General features: G+C 44.4%; 1 protein-coding gene across 2 annotated transcripts in view; it reads left to right on the top strand.

The window, feature by feature from the left end:
- The window catches only part of LOC126284766 (roundabout homolog 2-like), a 273,663-nt gene that overhangs the window by 188,786 nt on the left and 68,009 nt on the right, over positions 1–16,868 (top strand). For both annotated transcript variants that reach the window (XM_049983926.1, XM_049983927.1), the window contains exons 7-9: positions 1,625–1,826; positions 5,072–5,382; positions 16,263–16,505. In XM_049983926.1, coding sequence (XP_049839883.1) covers positions 1,625–1,826; positions 5,072–5,382; positions 16,263–16,505 — 756 coding nt within the window. The remainder of the gene's footprint in view (positions 1–1,624; positions 1,827–5,071; positions 5,383–16,262; positions 16,506–16,868) is intronic.

Below are 16,868 nucleotides of genomic sequence, written 5' to 3'. Positions count from 1 at the left end.
GTAGATAAGCAGTCGACCTGAAGGCCTCTTCCTCTTCCTTGTTTCGTCGTTTGTAGGTCTTCATCACTCTGTTCACTTGCCTAGGTGAAAAGCCACTCTTCAGATATACTTATTGCAGGTGTTCCAGTTCCACTTGAAGACTATCGGCGTCAGATATGGTATGGCACGGTGGATCAAGGTTTTGAGAACGCCCATTGTTTATGCTGGATGGTGGCAATTAGTACTTTGTAGATACAGATCTGTATGAGTGGGCTTACTGTACACCGAGTGACCAAGTGTGCCATCACTCTTCCGTCGCACCAAGACGTCTAAAAATGGCAGACAACCATCTTTATCTACCTCCATGGTAAACTTTATGTTTTCATGTATGGAGTTCATGTGACGTAAAAATTCTTGGAGACGGTTCAGACCATGAGGCCACACTACAAAAGTGTCGTCAACGTATCTCCAAAATACTGTCGGTTTAAAAGTGGCAGAGTCGAGTGCTCTCTTCTCAAAATCTTCCAAAAAAAGATTGGCCACCAGGGGAGACAAAGGACTCCCCATGGCGACACCGTCAGATTGTTCGTAAAATTCATTGTTAAATATAAAAAATATTAAACATCACATCGACCAAATGATATTTTTCTGTTGCTCCATAGTCCAGGTTTTATGGTTCCGAAACTACGGTTTCCTCTTACTAGCATCTGTATCACTGATGAGTTATTTTGGAATTCTAGTTCGCCCTGCAATTCCCTGGCTATAAAACTCCTTTCGTGTTCTTTTGGTGCTCACATGTACATAATAGACATTCAGTTCTGCAGTGATTTGTGCATCTGCCGTCCTCTTATTTTTCGTCATAATCCTTTTCAGTGACCTCCTTCACAAACATACAATACACACATCTGTTCACGTTTTGACTTAGTGGGCCGTGTTTTTCCATTTTCCAAATGTTCAAATGTGTGTGAATTCCTAAGGGACCAAACTGCTCACGTCATCGGTCCCTAGACTTACACGCTACTTAAACTAACTTAACGCTAAAGACAACACTCATACCCCTCCAGCGTGAGGGGCCACACGATGACATGGGGCGTCTAACAGCGAGGCCACTCCGCGGGCCTCCATATTCCACATAGACAGTGTAATTCTCCGATACCACGCCTCTCGAAGCACCAGAACAGTTTGTCCATGCTTGTCGTGTTTTATCTTCTACATAATGCTCTGACGATTTCACGGAACACTGTTCTGATCACAACTCACACTCCCAACGCACTGAGCGCATACTACATGTGCCGTTCGTGGCCATATATAACAGCGCAACCTGGCTAGAATCTACATTTATATTCAAGCTTTTATTTCTCGCGGTGTTTTCATGTGTAGTACTGACCAGATTTGTTTGCATTCCTAACTGATTGAAGGAAAATTCATCAATGAAAATCACTGATAATGAAACCGGAACAGATTACATATTGCTGGAGAAGAAGTCGATGAAAGGCCTAAACGTATATAAATTAGGAATTAAATCCTGTTATTTAACTGTATGTTTATATGTGAAGCAGGCAAATGCTTCATTAATTGACATCATGTGTGACAACTTTATCAGATATTTTGAAATCTTTATTTACTTGGAATCAATGATCTGCAGGTTTTGGCCCCAGGCGACGAGCTTCCTCCTATTATTGACATCGGTCCTCGAGATATGGAGATCGCGCCAAAGGGCACAGCAGTGTTCCACTGCCTCACGGCCGGTGCCTCCAAGACATCAGTGCAGTGGCAGAAGAACGACGATCCTCTGGTCCCTGGAGGGCGTATAGGAGTGCTGGGAAACGGAACGCTTGTCATCAAGGGTAAGTTCTCAGAGCATGTCCCTCTTCTCTCTCTCTCTTTAAATAAATGATCGTAATCTACCAGTAAATTATTGACTCGCTGAGCATCTGTGGCTGTCTACATCTGTTATACAAACTCCCGTCCTCCTTTATCTGATAAGTACTCTGCATCAAAGTATTCTATAACGAATTCGACAGTCAATCAGGCAAACTCCAGATTCTTAGAGCAAATGACAGTGGAGTGGCAGTAATACCACATGGCCAAAGAAATGTGATAATTACTTCATCCAGAATGGACTGGTGCCCATCATTTATGGACCCTAACAAGTAGGAAATTACGAGTACGCTACAGCACGTTTGTCATTGACGTCACAGCCCATCATATAGTGAAGGACAACTGAACTAGTCACACCTATCAAGGGGCATCTAGTTCGCCTACGTAGGGCAGCGCTCAGCGTAGGTGGCTGCCATGTGAAGGACCCTGATTCGATTCCTGCTACTACCAAAGGTTTTTTTTCCTGGTGGGAGGATTGGCGCGAGATCCACTCAGCCTAGTGATTTTAACTGAGAGGTTCCCGGCAGATAAGTAGCGCCTCCACGGTCTCGAAAGGCTGCAAAACGGCCGGGAGAGCGGTATGCTGACCACATGCACCTCCATAGCGCATCCGCATGACGCCGCAAGGCAGACGATGAGACGGTGGCCTGTAAACATCCTCTGAGCTTTCAAGGGTGGGACGAGGAGCTCATTTGTCCAGTAGCGTGAATCACTCACCTTTCGTCCGTTTGACGGCGTCGAGAAGTCGGAACGCGGACTCCACCACCCTTCGAAAGTCATTTGGCACCTGACGATGCACCAGCTTAGTAGTAGCACCAACTCAAGTCGGAGTTAAGTCCAAGGCGTGGATTGATCTCTCGATGACGTCTTAGAGGTGACGTCGTAGACCGCACCACTATCCTCGTCTTCCCTGAGACTTCCTCAAACTGTTCTAACACGGTTCGGGCGCACTGGTTTAGCCATTCCTTAACAGAACTCGTACAGCCACGAGTCAGTGTAGTAAGTGTGTGTTGTGAGTACCTCAAAAAAAATGGCCCTAAGCACTATGGAACTCAACATCGGACGTCATCACTCCCCTAGACTTAGAACTACTTAAACCTAACTAACCTAAGGACATCACACACACATTCATGCCCGAGACAGGATTCGAACCTGCGACTGTAGCAGCAGCGCGGTTCTGGACTGAAGCACCTAGAACCGCTCTGCCACACCGGCCGGCTGAGTATCTCAGTTTGAGGATATTCGTCACTACCAGAGAGAAGAATTGGCAGACTCCTCGTGTAAGTCTGATACACCAGTAGGGAATGTAGACACGGATGGGAGTGCAGTGGTGCAGCAACTGCTCATTATTTCTGCGCTGGAAATCAAGAATCGTGCGAAAGGCGCAATTTAACGTGTAAAGTGCAGCAAAGAGATGCACCTGATCGAACAGTAGGTTTCTATGTCATGAGCTGGTCAGAGACCATGGTAGTCGTATTTGGGAACCAGCTTCATGCCACGTAAAAAAACCACGAGGCGAGAATTCATCCAGGGCCTGCCTGAAAGATGCCGTGTTGTCATTCTAGAGACATCGCGCACTGTGCTTTTAGCGCGCTCGAAATCTGCCATCGGCGTATACTAACGTCTAGCGCGACCCAACAACATTCCAGGTGACCTTAATCCATACTTCGTGGTTCAAGTTGTAGTGGTTCAACACAGCTGCTAATCTGTGTCAAGTGCTACGTGCTGTGGATGGATTCAGTAGCTCATAATGACGACATGATTCTGCATGGTACGCCTGCTTACATGTTGCCGTTATGTAGCATTAAACTGGCGACTGGACGCTGCACTGTGACGCTCCCATCTGCTGTTAGTCTCCAGCACACTATGATCGAGACTTGTCATCAAAACGTTGTTGCCCACGTTACTTGACTGTTAGCAACGGTTTCCCCCTAGCTGAATCACTGACGGTGTCAATTTATGTTTAATTGTGATATTGGTTTTTTAGTCTTCCAGCCACCTAAAGATATTACATATCTGAAGGGAAAACGGTAAGGTAATGCATAAAACGTAAAGATGTAACTACAGTAACTTCACAATTAGTACGAAAATATAGCCAACATGATTAAAATAGGATTGCAACATTAAAATCATTACTTCACATTTCACGAGTGTCCCTTATATTGATACTTCTGTTTCGACTGAAAAAGAATGTAATCTCGTATATATTGAAATACTTTTGATACCGAGCGAGGTGGCGCAGTGGTTAGCACACTGGACTCGCATTCGGGAGGACGACAGTTCAATCCCGTCTCCGGACATCCTGATTTAGGTTTTCCGTGATTTCCCTAAATCACTTCAGGCAAATGCCGGGATGGTTCCTTTGAAAGGGCACGGCCGATTTCCTTCCCAATCCTCCCCTTATCCGAGCTTGCGCTCCGTCTCTAATGACCTCGTTGTCGACGGGACGTTAAACACTAATCTCCTCCTCCTCCTCTTTTGATAATCTCGACACGGGTGCTGAGGTTGTTAATTGGTACTTCAGACAGCTGATGTCTCTTCGTAACTCTTTTGTCAACTCCTGTCGGTTTTTTCAGCCAACTAATTTAGGTACTGAGGGAAAAAATGTAAATAAGTATAGAAAACCTTGAAGACACTGAACAAGTAACCGACAATTCAATGTAAATTCGTGAGTAACTAAAATGAAGAGACTTGTAACTTTATAAAGGGCGCTCCTGTAGTAAGGCGAATAGATTTATTGGGCGCGGAGTGTAATCGGGTCTTGTTCAAACTGTCGCCGTGACAATTACTGCGGAAAAGAGAAGAGAGACAGTACCAGCAGTCTAGGTTAGTTCACAAACTATTGATATACCGTTATCCTTTCTGAAATATGTCGATGTATATCGACCACACATATTCCCTCGATATATCGATATCGAAATGGCAATTCAAGAGCAGGCGACTTTCGGTAAGTATTTCAAATTGATCTAGTGAAATAGTAGTTACATTTGATGTTACATTTGACGACCAGACCATTTCTGTCACGATAATGGCACAACTCAGCAACAACATAATGATGGTCTATGAACGAAATCGATCGTGATACCACAAATGTGTTATAATACCGCTATTCTGGTTTTCATTACTCATTAATATATGTGTCAGTCGGCTGTGGTGTCAACATGATCAATTTTAGCATACATCTAACGCTCACGTTTCTTTGCAAACGCAGAGGTGCAGCCGTCGGACGTGGGCAAGTACAGCTGCTGGGCAGCTTCCGGTGGCGGCCGCAGCATGCATTCGGCGCTACTGTCGCTGAGCGAGACGCCGTCTGGCTCGGTAGCTGCGGTGCCCTGGAGCGCCGCGGCGCTGCCTCTGGCGCCGTCACAGCCGCGTGTCGCTGACGTCACAGATACGTCACTGACGGTGACGTGGCGGCCCGTGGAGGGCCACATGCTGGGCTACACCCTGGAGTACTGCTGCCCGGACCTGCACGGCGGGTGGGTCGTGGCCGGTAGAAGGCTGCCTCCAGATACCTTCACCGTGAGTACCTCACCGGCTCTCCTCACAAAAGATGTGAGAAAAAATTCCATAATTGATTGCCTTCCACCTTCAGTGAAAGGGGACTGCAGATTGTTATCGGGTGAAACACATTCTAAGTCAAGTTCACCACCTTAGTGACCAATGCTGTCAGTTTAGTAATAGAAATAAAACTGAACAGAATGTATTTTGTTAATTTCAAAATATCATCCTCTCGCGAAACGTTAGTGACACTCTAACAAAATTCCGTGATAAGATATTTGTCATTCACAAGTGTGAAACTGGACGATATTTCTTTGAGAATGTCGATATACACTCCTGGAAATGGAAAAAAGAATACATTGACACCGGTGTGTCAGACCCACCATACTTGCTCCGGACACTACGAGAGGGCTGTACAAGCAATGATCACACGCACGGCACAGCGGACACACCAGGAATCGCGGTGTTGGCCGTCGAATGGCGCTAGCTGTGCAGAATTTGTGCACCGCCGCCGTCAGTGTCAGCCAGTTTGCCGAGGCATACGGAGCTCCATCGCAGTCTTTAACACTGGTAGCATGCCGCGACAGCGTGGACGTGAACCGTATGTGCAGTTGACGGACTTTGAGCGAGGGCGTATAGTGGGCATGCGGGAGGCCGGGTGGACGTACCGCCGAATTGCTCAACACGTGGGGCGTGAGGTCTCCACAGTACATCGATGTTGTCGCCAGTGGTCGGCGGAAGGTGCACGTGCCCGTCGACCTGGGAACGGACCGCAGCGACGCACGGATGCACGCCAAGACCGTAGGATTCTACGCAGTGCCGTAGGGGACCGCACCGCCACTTCCCAGCAAATTAGGGACACTGTTGCTCGTGGGGTATCGGCGAGGACCATTCGCAACCGTCTCCATGAAGCTGGGCTACGGTCCCGCACACCGTTAGGCCGTCTTCCACTCACGCCCCAACATCGTGCAGCCCGCCTCCAGTGGTGTCGCGACAGGCGTGAATGGAGGGACGAATGGAGACGTGTCGTCTTCAGCGCTGCCTTGGTGCCAATGATGGTCGTATGCGTGTTTGTCGCCGTACAGGTGAGCGCCACAATCAGGACTGCATACGACCGAGGCACACAGGGCCAACACCTGGCATCATGGTGTGGGGAGCGATCTCCTACACTGGCCGTACACCTCTGGTGATCGTCGAGGGGACACTGAATAGCGCACGGTACATCCAAACCGTCATCGAACCCATCGTTCTACCATTCCTAGACCGGCAAGGGAACTTGCTGTTCCAACAGGACAATGCACGTCCGCATGTATCCCGTGCCACCCAACGTGCTCTAGAAGGTGTAAGTCAACTACCCTGGCCAGCAAGATCTCCGGATCTGTCCCCCATTGAGCATGTTTGGGACTGGATGAAGCGTCGTCTCACGCGGTCTGCACGTCCAGCACGAACTCTGGTCCAACTGAGGCGCCAGGTGGAAATGGCATGGCAAGCCGTTCCACAGGACTACATCCAGCATCTCTACGACCGTCTCCATGGGAGAATAGCAGCCTGCATTGCTGCGAAAGGTGGATATACACTGTACTAGTGCCGACATCGTGCATGCTCTGTTGCCTGTGTCTACGTGCCTGTGGTTCTGTCAGTGTGATCATGTGATGTATCTGACCCCAGGAATGTGTCAATAAAGTTTCCCCTTCCTGGGACAATGAATTCACGGTGTTCTTATTTCAATTTCCAGGAGTGTAGTATGGTGGAAAGCGTTAAAGCTGTGGAAACGAGTACGAGGGTATACGTGCAATTTTTGAATAACATCTCGAGAACATGAAGACAAATAATTAAATTTTTATGTGTTTTCGACTACATCTCTCCATTCTTGGTACGTGTTAAAAGTCAAGCGCCACACTACCGTGGAATGCCGCTAGAGGAGCCTAAGGGAAGTCGTGCAGTCCATCAGTAAAGTGGATTTTCGTGCGATAACTTTTTTTATTTTATTTTATCTTATTTTATTTTATTTTTATTTATTTATTTATTTATTTTTGCATTTCGAGGAATAAAGTCATAACCATCAACTCGGTGGAAGTATACGGCAATAATACACCATCAGTCAGGACGGCCTTTAGGTGCAGCAGGCGCTTCCGTTGTGGTCAAATTAGTCAGATTAAAGACAGACGATATGGCGGTCCGTCTCTCTGGCTAGAGCTGGCAATCGCTATGGAAGTAGAAGCCATGGTGCTCGGAAGATCAGCTTATCACAGTCAGGGCGACAGTGAAATTGAGATTGTTCATTTGCCAATAGGACTCGCGCAGTGGGAATTCCGTTTAAACCTAATTATGTATATAGACAGTTCTTCTATTTTAGGAATCGAGCATCTCGACCACTCTTGCCTGTTACCGACATTGGTATTGGCAAAGATATCGGTCCCAGGAATCCCAAGACTTTCAGGAATGTTTTAATCTCAAGTCTGACATCGGTTAACAATTGACCAGGGAAATATTTTATCTTGCAATATAATTGCAAATTTATATTTTTCGGATTTTTCTTATTTTTTCGTACTGTGAAAGCTTGCTTCCTGCAAAATTTCATCATTCTAGGCCAACGGTACGTGAACTATAAGCTTTGAGGGGTGAGTTCGAGAGTATCAAAATATTTCACATGAATGACCGTACCTTTTGACTGCATTGACTCAGAAGCTTACACATATTACAGTGCCAAGGGATCATTAACCTTAGTATGTGACATAATGTTCAGCTTGATACGTAGATCCGTTCCTGATAATAAGGTGTCTTAGCAGACGGAGGGCTGACAGACATTTAGGTATCATATTACAAACAAAACAAAAAATAGAAATTTACTGTTTTCGAATTTTTTCCCGTTTTTGCATCGTGAAACCGTGCTAGGCCTACCTGCCAAATTTCATGGTGCTAGAACTTAGGAAAGTATCCTATAGGTTTTATTGAGTGAGTTTGCTTAAGTCCAAATATGTGACATAGATGGCCGTATCTTTTTATTACAATTTACTTAGAAGCTTACGTTTCTGACCGAATGAAGCGAATGTAGGCGACATAAATTTCAACAGGGCATGTCAACCCGTTTCTGAGAGAAAAGGTTTGTAACAGTCGGAGAGACAGACGGATAAAAGGACAACAAAGTGATTTTACTTACTGATTGAAGTACGGAACCCTAAAAAGTAAAAAATCAGTCATAAATCTGTTTCTAAAATTAACACGAAGTTTTGAAGATGAAACAGTTGCCACTTGCTGGGTTTTGCGACACCTCACACCCACTGGAAAGTCCCGTAGAACCAAATAGCGCATATCTTGCAGCTGTGTTCTATTGGCCTCTGTAATCGCCTAAACACCAAGGACGAGTGCTGGGTTATCGCTATAACATGACACAAAGAAGCGAAGTCAGTAAAACATATGATTTCACTACCGCCAAAAAAGGCGAAAGTTCAACCAGCATCGGGACTTGGCGATGCTGAGTGTTTTTTGGGATTGCCGTAATGTGGTACTTAACTGTCATAGGAGCATTCTACCGAAATTCTTGATGAGATAAAGGAGGCTCTCAACACACATCGTCGCGGGAAACAGACGAAGAGGGAGTTTTTACTCCACGGCAACGACGCAGTTCTTTCTGCACCATGCAGTCATACATGCGGCTTCTTTGGGTTATCAGATCTTGCCTCACTCGTGTGGCCTCCGGATGCGAGGCAGGCATTTTTAGAATGATGAAGAGGCGGTCTTTTACGTCGAACGTTTCTGGCCAGCTAAAATTCAGACTTTTACAACCAGCGTCTCCACCTAATCGTCCGTCGTTGAGAGCAGTGTGTCATCCTCAAGAGTGATTACGTAGTCAAGGGCTAATACCATCACAAACTTCATGGTGGCGGATTAATTTTTTTCAACTGCTTCATTAAAAACCTATGTCTACCCCTAGTATTACTGGACTGAATATTTTAAATTAAACAGAAGCGTAAAGGGGCTATTCAACTGGAGTAGTATATTTATTTGTTTATTTTATTTATTTGGTGATTTTAAAACACGCGTAAATTTAATTGTGTGATCCCAATGAAAAAATTGTTAACTGATTTTTATTTCATACAATATTACGTGAGAAAGAAAATATAGCAGTATGATAATTAGCCTCGACGTACTTATTCTTTAAAGACCATGGACTCAAAAATTTATTGGGACCCACACAGCACTCTAAGAATACTTCTCTTAACATCATATTCACGCTGTGGTAGTTGAATCCTGGCTCTCGGCATAAAGTGAAAAGTAGAATCTTTAAGCTAATGTTGCTCTCCGCTGTGGCTCATTGCTGTGAAAAAAATGTTTGTTAAATGTTAAAGCGGGCGATCTCAGCGCTTCCACTTTTATTTCGCATTTCAGATCGACGCGAAATGCCGTCCGTTGCAGCAGGGGCCACTATCATTGTAGAGCTGTAAACGTCTTAAGAAAAAATGAAACCAATGGAAGGAACAGGGCAGAGGGCTCCCTGTACACTGAAATAACTCAAATAGAAACTTTAACGTACTATATTAACAAGGTTAACAACGTACAAGCTTACATTAGTTTCGCGCAGCAAGATGTCTGCTTCTTAACACCACCAGAGACAAGCGAAGGAAGAGAACAACAACCTAGGAGCGTTCTTCTCCCTTGTTAACATCACAGAGATTTTAAGAGTTTACTCCTTGATACTAAGATTAAAATTTAATATTTACCGTAAAACATGGATATTTTCCGCCGCTTATGTGGTCTGTGAAACACGTAAGGTTCGTGTACATTTTTTTCGTCATATAATATTTCTCGTTCCAAGTTTTTACTTTTGAACGTCTTTACGACACAATCGTCGATGGCACGGCACAGTCGGTATCTCTAATACGTCTTGCAGCGGACGATCGGTCCAATTCTCGATCGATGCTATATAAAATCTGTTAAGTGCAGTTAATCCCGAACATAAGCTAATAAAAATTGCGAGAACTGATCATTCAGTCACTTTTCACACAGTGAAGGGCTCTAGATCACAGTTCATTTAAGTTGGTGTAGACAGTCTTGTACGCGATTGTTCTTAATTCAGACAGCGGTTTTTAAGGAAAGATAATGAGTTTCTTGATGGATTTTTCATGTGTTGGAAACACTACAATCGGTTTAACGTGACACAAAGTTTGAGGAACGGCTCACGAAAGGCTCAAACGAAAGTTCAGGTAGTCTTCAGAACTCGAAATATAAAAGAGAGATGTATGATGAATGTCGGTGAAACTGAAATGAAAAATATGACGTCATTAATGGCGAAAACAGCGATGCACATCGACGTTCTTTGCAAGGTGCTGCAGCGCTTGTCTGCAGTTGTCTGCTATACCTTGCGCGAAACATATAGATTACATTTTGTATTGTATTGTTAGTAATTATCGATAATGACTGGAGAAAATTCGTAAGAAACTTATGAAGATGTCAGTCTATTCAAGAGTGCGTAAGATTTTCAAAATGAACAGCTAAAAACATTCTGCCTCTCCCTAGACAAAATGACACTGACAGTTGCTTGGTACAGGCGGTAAAAATTCCTGACCTTTTAGAGATGTTAAAATCATGTTCCCTACACTTCCATAGTTTTACATCCGCCATCGTCGTCATCAAAATGTTTAACTCTGACTTGATTAGTTTCTCATCTTCAACATTTATCTAGAGATTTCATTTCCACGTATGCGGTGTAGATATACACAACGATTGATTGAGTAAAACTTCAGGAGACGTTTATATTTCTATCCTCACCTTTTCCCCATAATGTAGGATAGCACATATGAAAACGACGTCATATTTCTTAAGATTTTATCATAATAAATCGTACCAAAAAGACGCGTTATTTTCTTTAATGCACCGGTGTCCTAATCATTATATTTTATAGTTAGGTAATTCTTCCATCGCTTCTTCTTAGAACATCATCATAACCTTTTAGCTTATGGCTGAAATGCTCGCAAAGTTCTGGTGCCTGTCTTAAGAGACGGCATTCCGGCCGATATGAACTTCCTATAACCCAATTTTTGAGAAATATTACGTAAAAAAACTGATTTTTTTCACATCTTACTATCTGATGTCATTCGATAAAAAAACGGAATTTCCTTTCATTATCCGTATACTTACTAGACTGCATAAAATTAACTAGAACGTTGCACGAAACTTTAAAAGATTTTGCATTGGTAAAAACGCTTATGGTTGCCTTAAGCTCGTACATTGTAGTAAACGAAGTTAGCCCACCCGCTTAGCCTTGCGGTCTAACGCATAGTTTTCCTGATTGTGAAGGAGCGTCTGGTCCCCGGCACGAATCCGCCCGGCGGACTTGTGTCGAGGTCCGGTGAGTCGTCCAGTCTGTGGAAGGTTTTTAGGCGGTTTTCCATCTGCCTCAGCGAATGTAGACTGGTTCCCCTTATTCCGCCTCAGCTATACTATGTCAGCGATTGCTGCGCAAACAAGTTCTCCACGTACGCGTACACCACCATTACTCTACCACGGAAACATAGGGGTTACATTCGTCTGGTGTGAGACGTTCCCTACGGTGGTCGACCGGGGTCCGAACCGGACAATAACCTTGAAAGAGTGGTTCGGGGTGGGGCGGTGGAGGGGTGAAGTGGACTGCAGTAGTCGTCGTGGGGTTGTGGACGACTGCGGCTGAGGCGGAGACGAAGCCTCTCCGTCCTTTCTAGGCCCCCGGTTAACATACAATGCAATGGAGTACAGTACAATACAAATGAAGTTAGATAAAGGGGTATTTGTCCGAAGAAGGGCGTGCGTGACGCGCTTATTGACGTCCTTCCTAGTCGTGAATCATGTAGTCATAACAATATATATAAAAAAATGGTTCAAGTGGCTCTGAGCACTTTGCGACTTAACTTCTGAGGTCATCAGTCGCCTAGAACTTAGAACTAATTAAACCCAATTAACATAAGGACATCACACACAGCCATGCCCGAAGCAGGATTCGAACCTCCGACCAGAGCGGTCGCTCGGCTCCAGACTGTAGCGCCTAGAACCACTCCGGCCGGCTCATAACAATCGTCGTATCTGATTGTCGACTCACAATGTCAATACGAGGTTTATTTATGTATTTATTTATTTTTTTCTTTTTGCAAATAACAACGTGCATTGAGGTACATTTGTTGTATTATTAGGTTGGTGCATAAGTTGGTAGCGTTTTTGTTTTGAATGTTAGTATTTTAATTTACCGATTGCCAGATTTTTGTATTCCACTGCTGCTATTTGAGTTCACGTAATGTCATTTTGTCATTTGTAGATATTGAGGGGAGCTTTGAACTCTAGAAAATGGAATGGCAAGTGGAGAAATCGGGACATATCCTGCATATTCCGCTGTTTTCAGAAGAGGGCTGACAGTAGAGGAAGCAGACGAAATCAATTATACCGTAAATGGGGATAACGCCGTTGGATAGACTACTGCAAGAAAATGATTTTATCATTTTAAGACGAATCGTTTTGGCATTAGTGACATTTCACATTCAGTAAGATTTTCGGAGTTTGATGAAGGTGGTTTAAACACATGAATCCACGATTATCCACGTCATTTTACTCGAAAACTGGCAAATTGAAGAACTGTAATCATTCCACCATAGTGTGACATTTGCATGCAGTGGATAATGATAAAAAAATTAAGTGTACAGGTACCGCATTCTCTAAGCCATCATCACAATACTAAGCGTGTGGTCATATGTGCATCTCGGCTTGCTCGTCATCAATTGGCTCCTGAACAACACCGACCGTTCCCATTCTGTACCGTTACTGGTGGCGAGAAATGGTGTCCCTATACTAACGTAAAGAAAGGAAAGGAAAGGAATAATTGAGCGCAAGCAAAGCAACATGTCCCCTAACAAAGACATACGCTCATGTACAAAAGATAATGTTATGCACTCGTCGGAACAACGAAATTGCCTGCCCGAGATGTAACCGTCACTGATGACATTTGTTGCCAACAACTGAGACGCTTTGCAGACGCAATCCATGTACAGCGACCAGGAAGGCTGTGTAAAGCGGTGCTACTCCTCGATAACGCCCCTTCTCATCCTGGTAGCACTACACAGGAGTTGGTTAGGACGTCATTTCGCATCCACCTTACTCAATTTATACTGCGCCCTCAGATTTTCACTTTCTCGGATTTCACCAAATATCACACAAGGAACTTCCTCGCCAGATGAAAATTGGCTCTGTGATTTCTACAGTCGATAAGTTACCCCAGCGTTGGCTAACTGTTGTTCACAGAGAACGCGAACATAGTATTATTGATGACTAAAAGTCCCTGTTATGTTTATCCGTTGTGTTTATTAAACTTATGAGAAAACGCTACCAACTTATACACCAACCTCGAAATCATTTTATTCAGCGATATATGGAAGTACTCCTCCGCAGCCGTCAGAGGTAGGCGGCTCAAGACGTATTCAGACGTCCATAGCACTGTGGGAAAACCCAAACGGCACACTTATAGACATCTACAACACCTGAAGGTTGGCCTGGCAGGACGTGTATACACGCCTACAGCAGCGAAAGAATATAAAAAGCTACGTCATATTTATCAAAGTGTTATTGTAACACATCGTACCAAAAATGACGCGTTATTGAGAGATTTTCTTTAATGCATTGTTATCTTGAAATGGCATATTTTCTTAACAGTTGATCCCACTGGCACTGCTTTGTGGAGCATCTACATCTACATCTACATACATAGTCCGCAATCCACCATACGGTGCGTGGCGGAGGGTACCTCACACCACAACTAGCATCTTCTCTCCGTGTTCCATTCCGAAACAGAACGAGGGAAAAATGACTGCCTATATGGCTCTGTACGAACCCTAATCTCTCTTACCTTATCTTTGTGGTCTTTCCGCGAAATGTAAGTTGGCGGCAGTAAAATTGTACTGCAGTCAGCCTCAAATGCTGGTTCTCTAAATTTCCTCAGTAGTGATTCACGAAAAGAACGCCTCCTTTCCTCTAGAGACTCCAACCCGAGTTCCTGAAGCATTTCCGTAACACTCGCGTGATGATCAAACCTACCAGTAACAAATATAGCAGCCCGACTCTAAATTGCTTCTATTTCCTCTCTCAATCCGACCTAAAAGGGATGCCAAACGCTCGAGAAGTACTCAAGAATAGGTCGTATTAGTGTTTTATAAGCGGTCACCTTTACAGATGGACCACATCTTCCCAAAATTCTACCAATGAACCGAAGACGACCATCCGCCTTCCCCACAACTGCCCTTACATGCCTGTCCCACTTCATATCGCTCTGCAATGTTACGCCCAAATATTTAATCGAAGTGACTGTGTCAAGCGCTGCACTACTAATGGAGTATTCAAACATTACAGGATTCTTTTTCCTAATCATCTGCATTAATTTACATTTATCTATATTTAGAGTTAGCTGCCATTATTTACACCAATCACAAATCTTGTCCACGTTATCTTGTATCCTCCTACAGTCACTCAACGACGATACCTTCCCGTACACCACAGCATCATCAGCAAACAGCCGCACATTGCTATCCACCCCACCCAAAAGGTCATTAATGTAGATAGAAAACAACAGCGGACCTACCACACTTTCCTGGCGCACTCTAAATGATACCTTCACCTCCGATGAACACTCACCATCGAGGACAACGTACTGGGTTCTATTACTTAAGAAGTCTTCGAGCCACTCACATACTTGGGAACCAATCCCATATGCTCGTACCTTAGTTAGGTGTCTGCAGTGTGGCACCGAGTCAAACGCTTTCCGGAAGTCAAGGAATGCGGCATCCGTCTGATACCCTTCATCCATGGTTCGCAAGATATCATGTGAAAAACGGGCGAGTTGCCTTTCGCAGGAGCGATGCTGTCTAAAGCTATGCATCGTCATAATTTTGAATGATAAACACATAACTGTGGATGTTCTGCAGTATTCTTTTAATTCGTTAACTGGTTTTATGCTCACAAGGTTGTCATCAGACTGTGACTCACAATTAAAAGGATGTGCAACCATTAAAATGATGAAAGAGAGTGAGGCGCAATGACTTCGCTTCAGTAACGTAACTGAAAATTTTAAACCTAACAGTATACGTAGGTAAAGGCAACAAACCAGAAAACATTAAGCCTAAACGTCGAAATGATTGTGAAGAGAAGATGTTCTGGTGTGGTATAAAGAACCTAACAGCCTGTAAAACCATTTAAATAAAATTAAATTAAATTAACAAGCCAAATGATGTGCAAAGAATTACACTCATTTGAAGAGAAGATTTAACAAAACAACGTAAGAGCCTAGAAAACAATTTAATTTTAATTTGCAATCTCACTCATGTGCAAAAGAACTAAACTTAACCGCAAAGAAGATGTAGTTATGCTTATCAACCTAATACCCTATAAGACAATATCAGTCAAAGAAAAAGAGTGCAGGGGGAGTAGCTTGAAAAGTTATTTCACATCCGAGGTGACGCGAAAACACTCTTAAAGGTATAATTGACGCTTGCGAAAGAAAAGTTGTACTACAAAATCAAATAAATAAGACGCCTTGAGCTGTATTCTAATAAGAGGTCTGCATCGTTTCGTCTATAACGTAGATAGCTGTTTTGCATCGCTTTAGTTCACGTTTCAAAGTACGTTGAGAATATTCGACGTGCTGGCTTCTTCACGATCGTAGCTGCCCGTTATGACGTCACAATACTTGTCGTACGTCGCTTATTCATTAGCGGTCACGTCCAGTGGAACGATGGTTCATTTGTAATTGTCACTGACCTGTTTTTCCTGAAGCCGTTTGTCGCTGTTACAGCTGAGCGGCCCTCGTAGCCAGAGAAGAGGTTTCGAAAGAGGAAGGTGCTTCTACATTTGGTCCTACGTTGCACGTGTTGACCGACTTCTACGTTTTACAGGTGGAGGGCCTGCGGCCGGATACGCGCTACGCGGTGGTGGTGCGTTCAGAGACGCCCGCAGGGGTGTCGCGCGCCAGCCCCCCGTCGCACCCCACGCGGACTCTGCCGCCCGGGGGCGGCAGCCGCCCCCACTCCCAGGAGCAGCGCCGCCTGCAGGCCGCCAGGGAGGCGCTCGGCCGCCTGCAGATCCTCCTCAACGCCGCTCAGCCCATCAGCTCCAACGCGGTGCGCCTTCGCTGGCAGGTGCGTGTCACCATCCTACTGTAGGGACGCTATCCACCACGCTACTAAAACCATACAACCTCTTAAAGGGTATGGAAGTAGGAAAGATATCCGAAAAGCTCACTCCTATCTCCCCCACTTTCCCTCTGCTGAAAAAAAGACTCTAAACACGCTCGAGCTGAATTTTATAATAGCAGTTGTGCTCTACCATTAGCTGTGGAATACGTAAGTCCTCTACTTTGGTAGGAACTGTCTGATGATGCGACAGAAGAAGAAATGGGAGTCGATATGGAAGACATAGGGGATTTAGGATTAGTCAGAGTTCGACATAATTTTGAAAGATTTGCGATTCGCTAAGCCTCAAGTCATAGATAACACTTCTTT

The sequence above is a fragment of the Schistocerca gregaria genome, chromosome 8 (assembly GCF_023897955.1).
Source record: "Schistocerca gregaria isolate iqSchGreg1 chromosome 8, iqSchGreg1.2, whole genome shotgun sequence".
In the NCBI taxonomy this organism is placed as follows: Eukaryota; Metazoa; Arthropoda; class Insecta; order Orthoptera; family Acrididae; genus Schistocerca; species Schistocerca gregaria.
The sequence above is the reverse complement of the archived record's forward strand: the minus strand, read 5'-3'. Positions and strand labels throughout refer to the sequence as shown.